Below are 20,918 nucleotides of genomic sequence, written 5' to 3'. Positions count from 1 at the left end.
CAGACAGCAACTTAACCCACTGTGCCACACTGCCAGCCCCTTCTTTAAAAGCAAAGATATTGTCCACTTAGCATTGTAGAAAATTGGAAATAATGATGGAAACTACAAAGAATAGCTAACCTCATTACAAAGGAAGGGTTATTTTTAGGTAATACTGAAATTCTACAAAGTCCAACTTCTTCTGAATACATTTTCCTTTTCTTTTTTATAAGATGTGTTTTGGGGCCAGCACTGTGGCACAGTAGGTTAATCCTCCACCTGCGGTGCCGGCATCCCATATGGCCGCCGGTTCTAGTCCTTGCTGCCCCTTTTCCAATTCAGCTCTCTGCTATGGCCTGGGAAAGCAGTGGAAGATGGCCCGAGTGCTTGGGCCCCTGCACCCACTTTGGAGACCCAGAGGAGGCGCCTGGCTCCTGGCTTCAGAACGGCTCAGCTCCGGCCACTGTGGCCATTTGGGGAGTGAACCAGCAGATGGAAGACCTTTCTCTCTGTCACTCCCTCTCACTGTCTGTAACTCTACCTCTCAAATTTAAAAAAAAAAAAAAAAACTTAAAAAAAAGAAAAGATTTGTTTTATTTATTTCAAAGGCAGAGCTACAGAGATAAAGGGAGAGACAGGGAGAGGTCATCCATCCGCTGGTCACTCCCCAAAAGGATGTAATGGCAGGGACTGGACCAGGCCTAAACCAGGAATTTCTTCCAGGTCTCCTATGTGGGTGGCAGGGGCCCAGGGACTTGGGCCATATTCTGCTGCTTTTCCCAGGTCATTAGTAGGGACAAGAACTGGAGCAGCCATGGTTCAAACCAGCACCCATGTGGGATGCTGGCATCACAGTTGCTTTACCTACTAAGCCACAATACCACCCCCTGAATACCACATTTTTCAATGAAAAGACTTCCTAAAGTAAAACTCTGACAAGGCCAGCGCCGCGGATCAATAGGCTAATCCTCCGCCTTGCGGCGCCAGCACACCGGGTTCTAGTCCCGGTCGGGGCGCCAGATTCTGTCCCGGTTGCCCCTCTTCCAGGCCAGCTCTCTGCTGTGGCCCGGGAGTGCAGTGGAGGATGGCCCAAGTGCTTGGGCCCTGCACCCCATGGGAGACCAGGATAAGTACCTGGCTCCTGCCATTGGATCAGCACGGTGCGCCGGCCACGGTGGCCACTGGAGGGTGAACCAACGTCAAAGGAAGACCTTTCTCTCTGTCTCTCTCTCTCTCTCTCACTGTCCACTTTGTCAAAAAAAAAAAAAACTCTGACAAAACACTTTTCCACAGCTTGTAACTACAACATCTGAAATTTATCATCTGTTTTTCTTGTTGGGGGAACACAAAACAATATGACAATCTGCATTATCCTTGTATATTAATAAAAATGGACTATAGTATTAACACCTCAGAAACATATTTAGCACTGAAAAACTCATGATAACAACAGAATCACATTTTTGAGGCCGGTGCTGTGACGCAGTAGGCTAAGCCTTTGCCTGCAGCACCAGCATCCCATATGGGCACTGGTTCAAGTACTGGCTGCTCCTCTAACAATTCAGCTCTCTGCTTATGGCCTGAGAAAGCAGTGGAAGACGGTCCAAGTGCTCGGGCCACTGCACCTATGTTGGAGGCCCAGAAAAAGCTCCTGGCTTCAGATCGGCTCAGCTCCAGCTGCTGTGGCCTTTTGGAGAGTGAACTGGAGAATGGAAGACCTTTCTCTCTCTCCTTCCCTCTCTCTGTATGTAACTCTCTCAAATAAATAAATAAATCTTTAATTTAAAAAACAGAATTACATTCTTTACTGTACTTGTGTAAGTTGTACACACTGAAGCCAGTTTGTACTTCCTCCACTTCACTTCACAGAGGGAAAAAAAATAGGTGAAAGAGCAGGCAACGTGGCACAGCAGGTTAAGTCACTGCTTGGAATGCCCACCTCCCCTACTGGAGTTACTGCGAGCGCGTCCTGCCTCTGCTTCTGATCCAGCTTCCTTCTAATGTGCAAGGGAGACAGCAGACAAGGCCCAGGTACTTGGGTTCCTGTCACCTGGATGGAGTTAATGAGTCCTGGCTTTGACCTGACCCAGACCTGCCTGTTGCAGACATTTGAGGAGTGAACTGGCAGATAGATATCTATCTCTGTCACTTTGCCTTTCAAAGAAATAAATCTTAAAAAACAAAAACAAAAACAAAAAAAAACACTTAGATAGAAACAAGTCTATAAATATTTTTTCAAAAATGTGGATTTTAACCTTTAAAACATCCAAAGCACTGCTAAAACACTACTTCTGGAAATACCAAGAAAGTAATCCTCAATATGGGATGAATTTTAATCACAAAATGCTTATTTATAGCAATTAAAAAATAGAAACAAATGCTCAAGCACAGAGACTGATTAAGTTAGATAATTTATTCACTTGATGCCACAAAAAAATACTTAATGACATAGCAAGTGCTCATGATATATGGTTATAAATAAAAAGATCCCAATTTTACTTTAAAAAATCCTTATGCATTCACATGCATAGAAGACACTGATTGAATGATTTATACTGAAATGTCAACAGCTGTTATCTTTGGGTGTTAGGAGTAGATGGTTTGTGTGTCTTTGTGTGTATTTTATGATTTGTATAGAGAAGAATTATGAAATGATGCCTATAAAAATTAATCATGACAAACATTTGTATAATAAACTTAAATACAAAAATAATTAATTTTATCTACCTACCACACTCATGTAAATATTAAAAACAATTATAAATTAGTTAATATTTCAGAAGTTTATCCCCTCTTTATCTTTGGGTTTCAGCAAACCATAATGCTATCTGACGACAATTCAAGAAGCATTCATAGATTAGGTGAATAGAAGGAAAGGCTTAAGCCAGGCATTAAGGTTTGTCTACAATGTATATATATATTCAGTCAATCCTCAAAATTCACAGTACCTGAGACACTGAATAAGCAGATTAACCATTGTTCTTAGGGAATACAGCAATCAAGTCTTAGCATGTTCATCAACCAATCAATATATAACTGCTTTATATTGTGTTTCTGTTTAAAGACATCTTATTTAATGTGTGTATAGTTGATCTGTCAACAGCAAACCCATGGCCAAGAGCCCAATAACGCAAGTCTGAATAGAGCCTATCTGACACACGTTTTCTCCACGGGGCACTCCACAGCCTTCTTGTATCCAGGAAACTCATGACTACACTTGGGGCCATTTGAACAGTGAACACACACAGAAACGTGGAAAACATGGCACTAACTAGACTGGGACAAGGACAAATGCTTGCAATACTAAAGCTGCAACAAGAAAGCACAGCACTGCCTTATTCAGGCCCAGCTGGGACCAAGCTTGTGAGGCAACTCAAAAATGTGGCCTCTCTATGTGTGTCTGCAGATGACCACTAAAGTATACAAATACTGATGTAGGAGGTTACCAACACATTTTAGCAAACATATGCATTGTGAAAACAGACTCCTTGAACAATAAAGTCTTTATTTCATTATTACTTTTGTAAAACTTAAGCTAGAAAAACATGATTTAACATAGTCTTATCTATGTTTAGAAAACAAAAGATCTTTTTGAACTAATCAAAAAAATCACCTAATTTTATTTTATATGTAGACATTATATAAAAGATTTTATTGTTCTTAAGCAACTCAGAACCCAGGCTGGTAGATTACACAGTAAAATATGAATTTTGAAGTGGAGTAAGTCTATTTTGTGAGTTTTTAGAATATCCGTTGTTTTAGGTATTATCTGGGTCCCGCTGAAATGAAACAGAAGGGATAAGTACTTAGCCTAGCACTTAAGATGACCATGTCTTGTATTAGAGTGTCTGGATTCAATTCTCGGCTCTGGCTCCTGACTCCAGTTTCTTGCTAATGCAGACCCTGGAGGCATGGTGATAGCAAGTAATTGGGTTTTACCATGAATGTGGGAGACGTAGGCTGAGCTCCAGGCTCCCAGCTCCTAGCTGCAGCACAGAGTACACCACAGATCTCTCTCTCTGCCCCTCATTAAAAAAAAAATTACTTTATATATACCATAGCTGTATTTACAAAAAATCCCTTGATATACACATCAAATTTCATCAGGTAAGATATGTTCTTGAGAATGCATTACAAACTCAAAAGATGACAGATCATTTAAGAACCCCCAAAATAAAATATGTACATATTCTTTCAATTAAATAATCTCAAATACTCAAAATGTCCTGTAGAATAAGTAGTTAAACATGAGGAAATTGCTCAGACTATTTTAAAACTACTATTTTTATACATATATATATATTAAAGTTTTAGCATATTTTATTAGAAAGACAGAAGAAGAGAGAGAGTGAAATCTCCCATTTACTGATTCACTCCCCAAATGGTCACAACTGCCAGGTTAGGTCAGGTCAAAGCCAGGAGCCAGGAGCTTCATCAGGGTTTCCCACCTGCTTGGCAGGAGCCCAAGGACTTGAGCCCTCTGCGGCAGCTTTCCCAGGCCATCAGCAAGGAGCTAGATCAGAAGTGAAGCAGCCAGACACAAACCAGTGCCCATATTGGATGACAGTGTCACAGGCAGCAGTTTTACCTGCTAAGCCAGAACACAGGTTCCTAAAAATACTATTTCAAAGACCAATTCAAGTGACCTCTAAAAATTACTGAAGACAACCTATTAAGCTATAAAATGCATCTCTTAATTGTCTGTATTAGATAAATATCCCAAAATAATGAAAAGAGTTCGGTAATTAATTACCTGACTTTATCCCTGAACTTCACAATTGGCACTTTTGCACGAATCAGCTGAGGTCTCTCAATGTAGCCAGCTGAAGGATAAAAGACAACGTGAGTATCTGCAAACACTTCTCAAACTCAGTGTTCCAATGTACAGTTTTTAAAAACAGCATTTTACTAAGCTAAACCAATTCAAGAGTATGTCTTTGAGAAATAAAGCAAAAAAAGAGATTATCAGATTCTAAGGTTGGTGGGTCTAGTAATACCCGTTACAGATCTTCATCTTTAAGTTATTTCTAGGAATGTGGTCTAATTTTTTTTTTTTTTTTTGACAGGCAGAGTGGACAGTGAGAGAGAGAGACAGAGAGAAAGGTCTTCCTTTGCCGTTGGTTCACCCTCCAATGGCCGCCGCAGCTGGCGCGCTGCGGCCGGCGCACCGCGCTGATCCGATGGCAGGAGCCAGGAGCCAGGTGCTTTTCCTGGTCTCCCATGGGGTGCAGGGCCCAAGCACCTGGGCCATCCTCCACTGCACTCCCTGGCCACAGCAGAGAGCTGGCCTGGAAGAGGGGCAACCGGGACAGAATCTGGCACCCCAACCGGGACTAGAACCCGGTGTGCCGGCGCCGCTAGGCGGTGGATTAGCCTAGTGAGCTGCGGCGCCAGCTAATGTGGTCTAATTTAATTTATAACAGTACTTATAAAGAAGTCCATCAGAGTAAGAGTGACAAACATGCCAGCTAGTAGCAGTGTGATAGCTGGATTCTGGCATGACACAGTTAAGATGTGGCAGCCGAAGCAATCATATTTAGAGTTAAATACAAACAAGCTTACAGCATGAGCACATGTTTAAATAAGTATGATCTATAAGAAGAAAAAACACTTATTCTGAGTTCAAATACATGTTCTTTGTAGAAAATGAGAAAAATATAGAAATATATTTTTTTAAAAATTCTGTAAAGCTTCCCAAAATGAGCTATTTCTCAGACTTTTTAAAAAAAATTTTCTGTAGTCAAAACCAATTTTATTTATTTATTTGAGAGGTAGAATTACAGACAGAGAGAGGGAAAGACAGAGAGAGGTCTTCTATCTGCTGGTTTACTCCCCCAAATGGCCACTACAGCTGGAGCTGGGCAGATCTGAAGCCAGGAGCCAGGAGCTTCTTCCAGGCCTCCCACGTAGGTGCAGCAGCCCAAGCACTTAGGAATCTTCTACTGCTTTCCCAGGCCATACCAGGGAGCTAGATCGGAAGAGGAGCAGCTGGGACATGAACTGGTACCCATATGAAATTCTGGTGCCACCACAGGTGGAAGCATAACCCACAATGCCACAGTGCCGGTTCCAACGACAGATTTTTGAAAAAGAAAATTGAAACTTCTCTGTTACATTTCTACCATCAAAATCATAAATATATCAAGCTTCAGAACAGACTATGTACCAGAATTCAATGAAATTCAAGGAAAAATAAGACCAGGATTTTAAAGGTTTTGCATGACAAATACAAGTTCTGACATCAATAAACCACACTTGACAGGTAAGTTACTGAACTCATTGATCACTAGTCTTCTTAACCATAATCAGGAACCCCACTGTGCAGCAGCAGGTAAAGCTGCCATCACAATGCCAGCATCTGCTACTGGAGTGCCAGTTCAAGTCCCAGCTGCTTCACTTCCAAACCAGCTCTCTGATAATTCGCCTGGAAAGCACAAGATGGATTAAGTATTTGCGGTCCCTGCAACCCACATGGGAGATGTGGATAGGGTTCTAGGCTCCTGGCTTTAGCCTGGCAAAGCCTGGGCCATTGTGGCCATTTGAAGAATGAACCAGCGGACAAAGGATCTCTTTGATCCTCGCTGTCACTCTGCCATTCAAATACATATAATGAATCTTCTAAAAAAATGAAAAAACAATAATCTAAGTTAGGAGGAAATCTTCATTTGAATTAGATGATCCTACAGTCCCTTCCATTTTAAATATTTTTTTCCATTTTAAGTATTTTTAGTTTAATATCTATCAGAAATCCACTGAAGGTATGAATTATTCCATTTCACATGCAAAAACTTAAGTCTACTGAAATTAGTCACTGTTCTACTCTACAGGGTAATAAATTCTTACTTGACTATATTTTCAAGCTCAAAGCTTTGTACATAACAAGTGTCCATTAAAAGTAAATGGATAAACAGCTTTTTAACACCACAGTTAATATGACTCCAACCTTGCTCAAGATTTTGTGGAAGTTTAAAATACACTGAGATGACTTAGCCATACAGGTTAAAATCTGTTTACAGTCTACTTACTCAAAGAATACATTCTTACAATAAATTAATCTAAGTCAACAACTTTGCTCTCTGTGGGAGTAACACTGTTCAGTCAATATTCACATTTTTTAAGTAGGTAAAGATATGAACCATTGCAAAACATATGAAATTCTCTCTTCCAATGGCTACAGGTCTTAATCTGTATCACTCTTTGGGCTTTCAGATACTCTGGGTTACAGCTACTCATTCAGGACTTCCTTTCCCTCTCACAGATCACACTTTTGTGAGAAAAAGAACCAAAGCTAATTTATCTTTAAATCTTTCATTTCATTCATTTGGATGTTCTACAAATAATTTCAATAAAGATGTGTTGAATCTATAGTCACTCTTCTTTTTAATCAAGTTAAAAGGAATTCATTTGGGGAAAAAAGGGCCCACATTGTATCTTGATCAGAAAATAATTCTTAAAAGTAAGGTGAGAGACATTTTAAATAAAATTATGTGAGATGACATACATCTAAGGCAAGTTAGACTTACAGAGTCTGGTACAGAAGTGTTTATGGACTAAGGTGAGTATATGTCGTGCTTCAGTCTTCTGGTTTACCTGAAAAAAAGACTGAGAAGTTACAAACAAAGAGTTTCTTCATTATCTTGTTAAGCTTAGTATTTCACATTCTTAAAGGATCTTAACAAAAAGAAAACACACAAAGCATCTTTTTCTTGGGAGTCAGTTTTGAGTTCACACTAAACCACATTACAGAAAAAACTAAGCTTTAATGTTGCTTTTTATAGCCACATCTCTAAATCAACACCTGGCTTTAAGCTTAGGGTAACTTTTCAAGAACTTTTGAAGCAGACATAATTGTGATTTTCTCCCTTCAAGAAAAATATACAACAAAATTCCTCTCCAACAAAAATAAAGAAAACTTTAACTTCTATGACATGTTTTACTTCCCTATCTAGATTGGGGACTACTTAAGGACAGGTCTTTACATACAGCGTTGTCTTGGTTTGAGTACAAGCTACGACATTATGATTCAGACATGTGACTAAGACTGGAGGATCCAAGAGACTGCCCGAGTGTAGTCTAACCATACAACAACGGTTTCATTAAAGCTCCACTACAGGGGCAGGCATGTTGGTCTAGTGGTAAAGACACCGCCTGGGATTTCTGCATCCCCTATAGGAGTGCCAGAGTTCCATTACTGGTCCAGCTCCCAACTGCAATTTCCTATTAACGTGAACCACGGGAAGACAGCCGTAATGGCTCAAGTAGTTGGGGCCTTGCTACTCAGGGAGGAGATCTGGACTGAGTTCCAGTCTCCAGTCAGTCATGTGGGGAGTGAACCAGCAGCTGGGAGCTCTCTGTCAGTGTGTCTCTTTGCCTCTCACAAAAGAAAAAAAAATTTTTTTTTAACATTTACGTTACTTATTGGAAAGACAGAGTGACTGAGAGAGGCAGTGACAAAGAGATCTTCTATCCAAATGGACAAGACAGTCAGGGCTGGGCCAAGCCAAAGCCAGGAGCCCAGATTTCATCCAGGTCTCCTACATAGGTTCAGGGGCTCTGGCACTCAGGCCGTCTTCCACTACTCCCCAGGAGCACGAGCAGAGAGCTGGAGTGGAAGCAGAGCAGCAGGGATACAAACTGGCACCCATAAGGGACACCAGTCACAGACAGAGGCTTAACAGTTGCGCCACAGGCCGGCGCCGTGGATCAATAGGCTAATCCTCTGCCTGCGGCGCCGGCACACGGGGTTCTAGTCCCGGTCGGGGCGCCGGATTCTGTCCCGGTTGCCCCTCTTTCAGGCCAGCTCTCTGCTGTGGCCCAGGAGGGCAGTGGAAGATGGCCCAAGTCCTTGGGCCCTGCACCCGCATGTGAGACCAGGAGAAGCACCTGGCTCCTGGCTTCCAATCAGTGCGGTGCGCCGGCCGCAGTAGCCATTGGAGGGTGAACCAACGGCAAAGGAAGACCTTTCTCTCTGTCTTTCTCTCTCACTGTCCACTCTGCCTGTCAAAACAAAAACAAAAAAACAAACAAACAAAAAAAACAGTTGTGCCACAACACTGGCCCAAAACGTATTTTTTAGAACACAAAAAAGCTGCACTATGTTTATAATTTGAGGATACTGGTTTTTGGTTTTGTTTTTTGTTTGTTTTTTTTTTTTACCTTTTCCTTTATATGATTTCAAAGCCCAGCAACGGCTCTTTTGTACTAATGATTCTGAACATAATCCCCATTAAAATCATACTGAGGCCGGTGCCGCGGCTCACTAGGCTAATCCTCCGCCTTGCAGCGCCGGCACACCGGGTTCTAGTCCCGGTCGGGGCGCCGGATTCTGTCCCGGTTGCCCCTCTTCCAGGCCAGCTCTCTACTGTGGCCCGGGAGTGCAGTGGAGGATGGCCCAGGTGCTTGGGCCCTGCACCCAATGGGAGACCAGGAGAAGCACCTGGCTCCTGCCAACGGCCATTGGAGGGTGAACCAACGGCAAAGGAAGACCTTTCTCTCTGTCTCTCTCTCTCTCTCTCACGTCCACTCTGCCTGTCCAAAAAAAAAAAAAATCATACTGAACTGGTGGCCGACGTTGTGGCGCAGCGGGTTAAGGCCCTAGCCTGACGCGCCGGCATCCCATATGGGCGCCGGTTCTAGTCCCAGCTGCTCCTCTTCCGATCCAGCTCTCTGCTGTGGCCTGGGAAAGCAGTAGAAGATGGCCCAACTCCTTGGGCCCCTGTACCCGCATGGGAGACCTGGAGGAAGCTCCTGGCTCCTGGCTTTGGATTGGCGCAGCTCCGGCCATTGCAGCCCTGTGGGGAGTGAACCATCAAATGGAAGACCTCTTTCTCTCTGTCTCTACCTCTCTCTGTAACTCTTTGAAATAAATAAAATAAATCTTTTAAAAAAATCATACTGAACTTAATTTAAGCTGTGGAGTTCAAAGAAACCTCACCACACTAAAAGGGCTGCTTCAGCTCATCTTACTGAACACCAATTACTGAGGTATGAAGATACACCCAAGAGTATCATTAACAGGAAATTTAAATATAGTCCTAAATAATACAACCTGGTTGCTAAATAAAATAAAAACAAAGCCAAAATGTCTAAGAAAAATATACTTAATAAATCACAACAATCTTATTTTAAATTCAGTAAAATCTTTTTGTTTTCCCAAAATATGAATTCCAAATCTCATAGCATTATCAAGGGAAAAAAATTAATATTAAAAACAAAATCACTGAGGACTCAAATGGAGAGGAAATAGATGAGGAAGAAAATACCACATGCTCTTCTTTGCTGTATCCTGACAATACATCCAACCCAATGGTGCTTTAAAACAGAGGCAGAGCTCTTAAAAATATATAATGGAGCCATCTCACTTTAATAACTTACAACTAAATAATGTTAGGGTTCTGGCATACTGATTGTGCACATGTCTTAAATGAAAAAGAAGCATTTCCTGGGTTTCCTAGAATTATCATAAACAGAAAATCCAGAAAAACAATTAAAACTAAGCAAGTTGTTTTCCTTAATGTCCTTTATATGACACAACACAAGAAGACACTTGGAATAGATGCTTCACTACTTACTGGTTCCTCTTTAACAACCAGGCATAAGTCACCATCACTGGTTCGAGTACCAAATCCATTTAAAGAGGATCCAACCAAAAAAAGTCTGCTTTCTAGAGAAACAGAAGACAATTTTCAGATGCTATTTAAAATTGAAATAAGAACGTATATGCAAAAAAAGCATGCAAAACAGGGAAACATACGCGGAAATAACAGCTGGATTTCTCTCTGCAGCTGTGTTCGGCAGAGTTCTTTCTTCTTTAAATCACTTATTTGCTGCTGACATGTTTCAAATAACTCCAGTATCTGCTGACTCAACTTGAATTCACCACAAAAGATTAAAGATTTTATTCAGAAATGTTAAAGACACTAATATTAAAAAATGTAAATCAACTCTACTGGCAGTATTTTAAAAATAAATATATAATATCTTAGCACATTCTGAGACAAAACTGTTACTTGAGTACAATGGCTTGAGAAATTCCATTGAAATTTTCAAAGTAAAATTTCACTGACAAGTTACATAAAAGTACAGTCACAGGGGCCAGTGCTTGTCACAGAAAGTTAAGCCTCATGGGGCCGGGGCCAGGGCCGGGGCCGGGGCTGGGGCGTGCAGCCTGCATCCCATATGGATACCAGTTCCAGCCCTGGCTGTTCCAGTTCTCATCCAGCTCCCTGCTAACGTGCCTGGGAAAGGAGCAAAAGACGGTCCAAATACTTTGGCCACTGTACCCGCATGGGAGACCCAGAAGAAGCAGCTCCTGACTCCTGGCTTTGGATCTGCCCAGCTCCAGCCACTGCAGCCATTTGGGGAGCGAACCAGCAGATGGAAGATTCTGTGTGTGTGTGTGTGTGCGTGCGTGCGTGCGTGTATGTGTGCATCTAACTCTGCCTTTGAAATAAAATAAAATAAAATAAATCTTAAAAAAAAAAAAAGAGTGTTAAGACTCTGCCCACAGTATTGGCATCCCATATAGGTGCCACTTTGATTTCTGGCTGTTCCACTTCCAACTCCCTGATTATGTACCTGGGAAAGCAGGGGAAGATGGCCCAAGTTCTTGGGCCCCTGCACCCATGTAGAGACCCGGAAGAAACTCATGGCTTTGGCTTGGCCCAGCCCCAGCCATTGTGGCCATTTGGGGGAATGAACCAGTACATAAAAGATCTCTCTCCATCTCTGTATTTCTGCCTTTCAAATATATAAATCAATCTTTAAAACATAAACACCAAATATAACACAAGTCCCTATTTTTTCCATGCTCAGGCAAACCACTCTCTTCTCCATTCTTTTAAAAAAAATCTGAAACTGGACTTCCTGTTGCCATCTTTTTGACCTCCCTATTGATCTATCCATCTGGTGCACACTTTTCCACCCAGCCCAACTCCTACGTGATTTCCTTATCTGTAACGGGTTAGACATATCACAACTCACTGTACTTACGGACTTCTTCTACAAGTATATTTCACCAGTGTACACTCCTATAAACACAGCATAGTCTTGGGGCTGGCGCTGTGGCACAGTGGGTTAATGCCCTGACCTGAAGCGCCGGCATTCCATATGGGCGCCGGTTTGAGACCCGGCCGCTCCATTTCCGATCCAGCTCTCTGCTATGGACTGGGAAAGCAGTAAGAGAACGGCCCAAGTCCTTGGGCTCCTACACCTGCATGGGAGACCTGGAAGAAGCTCCTGGCTCCTGGCTCCTGGCTTGGTATCGGCACAGCTCCGGCCGTTGTGGCCAATTTGGGAGTGAACCATCGGATCGAAGACCTCTCTCTCTCTCTGCATAACTCTCACTTTCAAAATAAATAAATAAATCTTTAAAAAAAAAAAAACATTATATAGTCTCATAAAATAAACTGGAACTGCTCTAGCCCTAAAACTTTAAATTCCAATATGCCACCTTTGCTTCAAACTCCTATCCAACTCTCACTCTCTTGCTATCCCATAGCTGCTCTTGGAACCACAAAAAAAATAAGTAAATAAGTAAATGTTCCACTGAATCTCCTTTTTTTCCAAATTACACCTGAATGGAGTACTTTCCTTCGCTATACAGCCTGCATCCTACAACAATATCCCTGTGTCATGTCACACCTGTCGTGCAACATCCTACCTGACCTTGGGACAACACACATGCACCTTCTCTGCTCTTGCATCTCAGTTGCTAAGCAACAAAACTAGGTGGGGCTGGCACTGTGGCACAGTAGGTTAATCCTCCGCCTGCGGCACCGGCATCCCACATGGGCGCCGGGTTCTAGTCTCGGTTGCTCCTCTTCCAGGCCAGCTCTCTGCTGTGCCCCAGGAGGGCAGTGGAGGATGGCCCAGGTGCTTGGGCCCTTGCACCCGCGTGGGAGAACAGCAAGAAGCACCTGGCTCCTGGCTTCGGATCGGCGAAGCTCCGGCTGTTGCAGCCATTTAGGGAGTGAACCAACAGAAGGAAGACCTTTCTGTCTCTTCTTCTCACTGTCTGTAACTCTACCTCTCAAATAAATGAATAAATAAATAAAATCTAAAAAAATAAATAAAAAAAGAAAACCAGGAAAATTTTAAAAATCACAAAACTGGTCTTTCAAATTGATAGTCTAAGGGCCAGACTCTCATTAATTACTTAGCAATTACTTCCATGTCTCTGGTTAGGTATCACTCCCATCTTTCACCATTATCACTCCAAATCCTTACTACCTCCCCCATGTCCCCTAAAATGTCCTCTCTTCTTTAGAAAATAAGCTTACACTGAAATCTGCTAGGGAAACCGAGGATAGCAGATGTGATACTCCTCAAGCTTCCTAATGACAGAGCTACAAACGGGCATATGTGAAACAAGGTCTCTCTGCCCGTCCTGGCAGACAGACTGCCCTCTTCCGCTATTCAAGCCCATCCCGCTACCAGTGCTCTGGTGACTGGCCTCTTGGTCGCCTCCAGCAACAGACACTGCCAGCTTCTCAGTCTCTCTTCTGCTCTCAATCAGCCCCTCCCTGGGACTTTCCCATCGTCCATACGCCAGAGAGAGTTTCAGCTACTGCTTAAGGTGGCTTCCTTTATGGTATTTACAAGACTCATTCTAAGAAGGCAGAGAAATCCTGGCAATGAAAAGACATAATTTGTTAATGTCCTTAATACTCATCCAACAAAAAAGAAACTAAAGAATAAAACAGAGCAAACCAAATCAAACCAAGCAAAGGGCAACAAATAATTGATTGGGTATCCCTCACAAACCCCAAAATTCGCTAGCTGGGGCCAAACACCAAGAGTAGCAAGACTTACATGGTATTAGAAACAGTTAACAAGAAAAGGAAAGGAAATTAAGCCATCTCAAGAACCAAAACACTCTGAAACCAAACTGCCTACAGGTATTATCTTCCTCCTTCACCCCTGGAACTGAGGGCTCTAACGGTGCAAAATCACAGACAAAACTGGGAGGAGCCTCACAAGCTGCAGTGCACAAGCAAATGCGAGGGGGAGTGGGGTCACGGAGACACCAGAACTCTCACAATTAAATGCATCTCTCTTCCAAGGCGATGTAATACAGCAAAGTGCAAACAGCCCGAAGGAGGAACCTTTGCCAGGCAGAGCCACGAGGGGCAGAGGGAAGGCTCAGAATGACTCGACTCCCAGGGCACATCTGACAATGTCTGCAGACATTCTAGTTACCACAATGAGGCGGGGGGTGGGGTGGGCACTGACATCCAGAAGGCAGAGGCCAGGGATGCCACTAAACACCCTGCAGCACACAGGACAACTCTCCGTAGGAGAGATTACCTGGCCCACAGTGCCAACAGTGTAGAAGGTGAAACTCCCGATCTGCAGAGGGAAGCAAGAAAACATACTGCAACAGAAGAGGGGGAGCCAGCAAGCCGGCCTGCCCAGCCCTCCCCACTCACCTAACAAGTAACCGGGGGAAAGAACCGGCATCTCAGAAGCACAAGCGAGGATGGGAAAGAACAGAGAAAAATACTCGAAGGACTAACGTCTGAAGAGGGTTCTCATCAAAAGGATTCTCATCAACTCCCAAAGTTTTTAAAAGAAAAATAAGATGAATGAAGTAAGAGTCCTATAGATTATGATGCATACCACGAAGACATGTCCACAAAACTGATAAAATCTTACTATATCAAAACCAAGGCATTTTATTTCATTTTACTTTCTAAAAAGGTAAGTGGCTATTTAAAGCATACATCTATACTGGCAACAAGCAGGTGGAAATTCAGTTTTTAAAAAATTTATAATAGTTGCAAAAAGCTTAAAATATTTAGAAATGTATTTTCTAAGATACATATAAGACTTGTACACTGAAACTATAAAATGATGATGAAAGAAATTAAAGGGGCTGGCGCCGCGGCTCAATAGGCTAATCCTCCGCCTTGCGGCACCGGCACACCAGGTTCTAGTCCCAGTTGGGGCGCCGGATTCTATCCCGGTTGCCCCTCTTCCAGGCCAGCTCTCTGCTGTGGCCCGGGAGTGCAGTGGAGGATGGCCCAAGTACTTGGGCCCTGCACCCCATGGGAGACCAGGAGAAGCACCTGGCTCCTGCCATTGGATCAGCACAGTGTGCTGGCCACAGCGCGCCAGCCGCGGCGGCCATTGGAAGGTGAACCAACGGCAAAGGAAGACCTTTCTCTCTGTCTCTCTCTCTCACTGTCCACTCTGCCTGTCAAAAAAAAAAAAAAAAAAAGGAATTAAAGGACTAAATATATGTGTGTGTATGTATCATGTTCACGGGTCAAAGACTATCATTAAATATGTCAATTCTCCTGAAATTGATCTGAAGATTCAATACAATTAAAATAAAAATACCAGAAGGCTTCTTTCGAGAAAGTGACAAAATAACTGTACATTTTACTTGGAAAAGCTAAATGACCAAGAGCAGCCAAGAAAGAGAATAAAGTTGGAGGATTTATTCCACCTAGAGTACTAGACATATTATAAAGTCACAGTCATCAAGATATTACGGCCTCAGGGCCATCACTGTGGTGTAACCAGTAAAGCCACTGCTGATGAAGCCAGCATCCCATATGGGCGCCAGCTTGTGTCCTGGCTACTCCACTTCTGATCCAGCTCCCTGCTAATGGCCTGGAAAAAGCAATAGAAGATAGCCCAAGTGTTTGGGCCTCTGCCACTCATGTGGGGAATCCAGAAGAAGCTTTTGGCTCTTGGCTTCTGCCTGGCCTAGCCCTGCCCATTGTGGCCATCTGGGGAGTGAACCAGCTGATGGAAGATACCTCTCTCCAAACCCCCACCCCCATACCTCTGACTTTCAAATAAACTAAAAAAAATCTTTAAAAAACCACTATGGCATCAACAAAAAATAAAAATACTGGAATATTTAGAAATAAAATTTGATGACTAGAATTAGATTCAGACTAGTAAGAGAGAGGAGGACAGACAAAATAAAATAGATCATATGTTGGTACCCGTTCATCTGTTTAAATTATTTATTTATTTGGGGAGGGGGCAGGAGATGGTTCACTCCCCCAGTGCTTTCAAAGGCCAAAAGACAGAAGCCAGAACTCAATCCAGGTCTCCCACCTATGTGGCAGAAACCCAATTACTTGAGACATCAACTCTGCCTACTAGGGTTTGCGTTACCAAGAATCTGAAGTCAGGAGTCACAGGCAGACAGGTAACAGTTAATGGCTGGATGATAAAAGGATGTATGCTAACATATTCTCAGTACTTTTGTATATGGTTTCATATTTTCTATAATAAAAAACTTTAAAAAGGCATCCAACTTTGTAAGTGGGTAATGAAAATTTTAAATGATATTTGAAGGATTAAGTTTTATTTACCTAAGTAGGGATTAGCAAACTGTGCCCTCTGTACCAAATGATTTTTTTTCATTTTCTAAGCACTGAGAAAAGAGAACAGGCAATAGAGGCCCTATGTAGCCTGAAATACAACCTTTACAGAAAGTTTGCCAACCTCTAAGATCGGGTATCGGTGGCGCAGATCAACAGAATCCTGAAAGTCACAGTAGGCACTCAAATTTGTGGAATAATGAAATAAATAAGTAAATTTCATTACAACAAGGCCCAAATGAAATCCTAAGTTTCTTTCATCTGAATGTCTTAATTCATGTAGAAACACTCACAGATGAAGAAAGTTAAAATCATGTGCAAAATGTGCAATTCCATATTCTTGCTCCCTTCCCTTCTTTACATGCATGGAAACATTCTGACTTTCCTAAAGGCTACTGTAACAGGGCTCTAAAAGGTTTTCATATGAAATTACTCACTTTTTCCTCATAGCTAGTCGTTCACTTAATGAATTTACAACAGTAAATACTTCTTTTCTGTCTTAGCCAGTGGTTCTCAAGTAAGGGCAATTTTCCTGTCAGCACTGGACAACTGGCTTAACTCAGAAGATGCTCATTTTCAAAATTCACTTCTCTGGGTTTACGAAACACAGAACAGGAATCCTCAAGAGAGGTTAAGAAAACATCTACTAACAAAACCTTTTCCGGGAGCTGGCACCAGCTGATTGATTCATTATTACCAATCCTAGTGAGGCCTCCACACCACCCAAGCACTGTTTCAAACCTTCTCCACCCATGTTCTCTAATCAGTTTGATTTCCTGCATTCCATAGAGGCTATTTCAAACTTTTCCACTAATCTCAAAACTCTGACTTCCTCCTTCATCCTCTTTCCTCTCAAGAGATGACCTTAAACAGAGGTCAGAGGAGAAACAAGAAGCAGTGGAGACTCCACTACATCTCCCGCCACATCTGCAATAGCTCCTGTATCGTCTCTCCTCCTCTCTCCTCCAACCTTCCACTTCCAAAAAGATGTTCTCTCCTAAGTCCAATCACTCTATCTAAAGACAGGACCCATCCCTTTCTACCTTCTAGAAGACCTTACTCACAAATGTTCTTTTCCTTCCAGACTTGGTCAGCCTCCTCCTTCTCTATGGAATCTTGGCCATAAATATTTATGTGTGGCTAAAGCTTCTTCCCCTTAGAAAAAGAACCTTTAGTTCTTCGCCTTCATGGCCAAATTTCCAAAAGTACTCATAATTACGTACACTGTTGTTTCCATTTCTGTTTTTCTATTATTTTTTATCAACCTACTCCAACATATTGGACACAGGCTTTCTTCTTGGACAATCATGTCCACACTCTTGGCTTAAATGATCATCTGAATGCTGGTATTAACCAAAAGTACATTTTCAACCAACACCTTTCCTCCTGATTCCAGATCTACACATGTTCAACTATCAACTCTTATCCACTCTGACATTTCAAAAGCATCTCAAAGACAATGAATCCACAGACCACATGAACCAATTCCCATCTTGCTACTCTTCCATTTGGTTCTGTCTCAATGAATGACAGAACCATGAAACCATGGTTCTTTTTTTATTAAAAAAAAAAAAAAAAAAAAAAAAGCCCGAACTGGAGAGTAATCCTCAGCACCTTGTTTTCTGCAGAACCCAATGGTTCTCAACCAGGGGCCATTTGCCCCTCAGAGGACAACTGACAGTGTTTGCAGACATTTTAGACTCTCCCCTTTGGGAACTGGAGGCACCTGCTAAGAGGAAGTCAGGAATGCTGCCAGGCATCCTAGGATCACAGAGCAAAGAGAGCAGACAAGAAATATCAACATTATAGAGGATCAGAGGCCACAATCTAACCTATTACCAAATCGTGCCAGTTCCAGCTCCTCACCATACCTTACATTGACCAAATTCTCTTCATCTTAAATATCAGCACTTCCTAATTCAAGATACAATTTCCTTTCACCTGGAGTACAACAACCTTCCTTTAACTCCGCATGCTCAACTTCTCTCCCAACTGCAGCCAAATTCATAACTCATTTCTCTTCCCTGCTTAAAGACAAACGAACAAACAAAATCTGAATAGCTATGGGTGTTCTGAGGGTAAAACCCAAAATGTCCTGCCAGTCCTTGCCTAATCTCCTCCCTCCATCTTTCCCATCACACCTCAACCACTCTCCCTGGTTATCACAAACCCCAGCTTTTCTCGTCTGCTGGCAGTTCTTTGCGGGCTCCGTGCTCCTTGCAGCGTAAAGACTCTCAAACACGCTTCCTCTTTCTAAAGCAATCCTCCATGGCCATCACTCTCAGTCAATTCCTACTCACTCACCCTTCGTATCTCAGCTCCAACACGGTCCCTTAAGGAGGTTTTCCCTGAGACCCCAAAAACATTCTCTCAGCACTCTGTTTCTTTCATGGAACTTATAAATACAGCTGCGTTTAGCATGATTTTTTTTACAACATTCATTTATTTACTTTAAAGGCAAAATGACAGAGAGAGAGAGAGAGAGAAAGATTGATTGAGACAGAGATCTTCCATCTGCTGTTTCACTTCCAAACAGCCGCAATGGCCTAAAAGCATCATCTTTCAAGAGTCTTGTCTCACACCTGATCCTATTTCGTATATTTTTAATATTCCCTGCAGCAACATGCTAAGCTGCCTGCCTGGTCTGCCCAAACTATTTCCTAACCCTTGACAGTATTCTACTTACAAAGTTGCTTAAAACAGTCTACTCCAGCCCTGCTTCCCAGAAGCCCTAAATGCTTAGTGCACAATATGTAAAACATAAGGTTTCTCAAGAGCACAAGCATTACAGCAGGTTTTCCCATGCAAATGGGAAATACTTTTTACTATTTTCTCAGTCAGCTTATGTGTCCAAAATCTAGCTCTTTTTCTCTGTTGGTAGCTCAGAAACAAATCACCAGGTTCGCAAATGTCTTTTGCTCCCTCTGTCCACTGTATTCAATCATTCCATACATTCAATCAATTCTCCTTCCACATTGTTCCTCTTATCATTTTCACTACCATCTGTCATAACACAAAGTCGGCACCTCCCATATGACAAATTTAACAGCCTTCAAGGCAATCACTCATCTTCTAGGCCCATCTCATTCCAAATCAAACTCCATCACTCCACGAGAATTGGCTTCCTGCAGACACAAATTTGATCACACGACTCCTCTACTCACAAACCTTCGCTGGCATTCTGTGTATTCAAGATCCTAAACCACTGTCCTACTTCTACGTCATACTGACTCATCTGTTCTCTTTATACTTCACATGAGGACCAGATAAACTACTGAGCACAATGCTGCAAAGACATTCAATAACTATTACTTACTACTACCCCATTTCACCTGGTTCTACCGTCAGTTCCAAGAATGTCAGTTCCTACCCCTGAATTTGAAGCACTAAAGTTCTTCCTTTTTGTAATTTTCAGAAACAAAGGTCAGATCTTGTTTCTGCCACTTACTAGCTGCGACACTGAACAAGCCATTTAGCTTTCTGAGCCTGAACAAAATTAGAATAATACCCGTGGCCGACACCGCGGCTCAACAGGCTAATCCTCCGCCTGCGGCACCGGCACCCCGGGTTCTAGTCCCAGTCGGGGTGCCGGATTCTGTCCCAGTTGCTCCTCTTCCAGTCCAGCTCTCGGCTGTGGCCTGGCAGTACAGTGGAGGATGGCCCGGGTCCTTGGGCCCTGCATTCGCATGGGAGACCAGGAGAAGCACCTGGCTCCTGGCTTCAGATCAGCGTGGTGTGCTGGCCGAAGCGGCCATTGCTGGGTGAACCAACGGAAAAGGAAGACCTTTCTCTCTGTCTCTCTCACTGTCCACGCTGCCTGTCAAAAAAAATAAAAATAAAAAAAAAAAGAACAATACCCATGCGATGGGGTTCTTGAAAAAACTAAATGACACAGAATTTATAGAATGCCTAACAAGCAGACATTGATAAATATTTTCTTTTCGTTTTTAAGAGTTAAAGAGTGGCCGGCGCCGCGGCTCACTAGGCTAATCCTCCGCCTAGCGGCGCCGGCACACCAGGTTCTAGTCCCGGTCGGGGCGCCGGATTCTGTCCCGGTTGCCCCTCTTCCAGGCCAGCTCTCTGCTGTGGCCCGGGAGTGCAGTGGAGGATGGCCCAGGTGCTTGGGCCCTGCACCCCATGGGAGACCAGGAAAAGCACCTGGCTCCTGGCTCCTGCCATCGGATCAGCGCAGTGCGCCGGCTGCAGCGTGCTGGCCGCGGCGGCCATTGGAGGGTGAACCAACGGCAAAAGGAAGACCTTTCTCTCTGTCTCTCTCTCTCACTGTCCACTCTGCCTGTCAAAAAAATAAAAAATAAATAAAAATTAAAAAAAAAAAAGAGTTAAAGAGAAGGAGAGACTGAGAGAGGTTTTCCATCTACTGGTTCACTCCCCACAGGGATGCAATGGCCAGATCTGGGCCCATCTAAAGCCAGGAGCCAGATGCTTCCTAAGGTTTTCCCATGTGGATGCAGGGAATCAAGCACATGGGCAATTTTCTACTGTCTTCCCAGGCCATCAACAGGGAGCTGGATTCAAAGTAGAACAGCTGGGATTGAAACTGCTGCCCATACGGGATGCCAGCACTGCAGATGGAGG

General features: G+C 43.0%; 1 protein-coding gene across 9 annotated transcripts in view; it reads right to left on the bottom strand.

Annotated features, from left to right (window-relative positions):
- Nucleotides 1-20,918, bottom strand: part of TENT2 (terminal nucleotidyltransferase 2) — an 87,637-nt gene that overhangs the window by 38,119 nt on the left and 28,600 nt on the right. For 5 of the 9 annotated variants that reach the window (XR_016220346.1, XR_016220343.1, XM_008261867.5 and 2 more), the window contains exons 5-8: nt 10,733-10,847; nt 10,551-10,642; nt 7,503-7,581; nt 4,733-4,802 (exon numbers count right to left, since the gene is read on the bottom strand). Coding sequence is in view for 5 of the 9 variants with exons in the window: in XM_008261867.5 (XP_008260089.3) it covers nt 4,733-4,802; nt 7,503-7,581; nt 10,551-10,642; nt 10,733-10,847 (356 nt within the window). In the remaining 4 variants the exon portion in view is untranslated. The remainder of the gene's footprint in view (nt 1-4,732; nt 4,803-7,502; nt 7,582-10,550; nt 10,643-10,732; nt 10,848-20,918) is intronic. The other 4 variants (XR_016220347.1, XR_016220344.1, XM_008261869.5 and 1 more) reach the window with 1 other exon arrangement.

Source organism: Oryctolagus cuniculus, chromosome 14 (assembly GCF_051225735.1).
Source record: "Oryctolagus cuniculus isolate XC-2025 breed Fujian yellow rabbit chromosome 14, ASM5122573v1, whole genome shotgun sequence".
NCBI classification, from domain to species: Eukaryota; Metazoa; Chordata; class Mammalia; order Lagomorpha; family Leporidae; genus Oryctolagus; species Oryctolagus cuniculus.
This window is presented reverse-complemented; position numbering and strand designations above follow the sequence as displayed.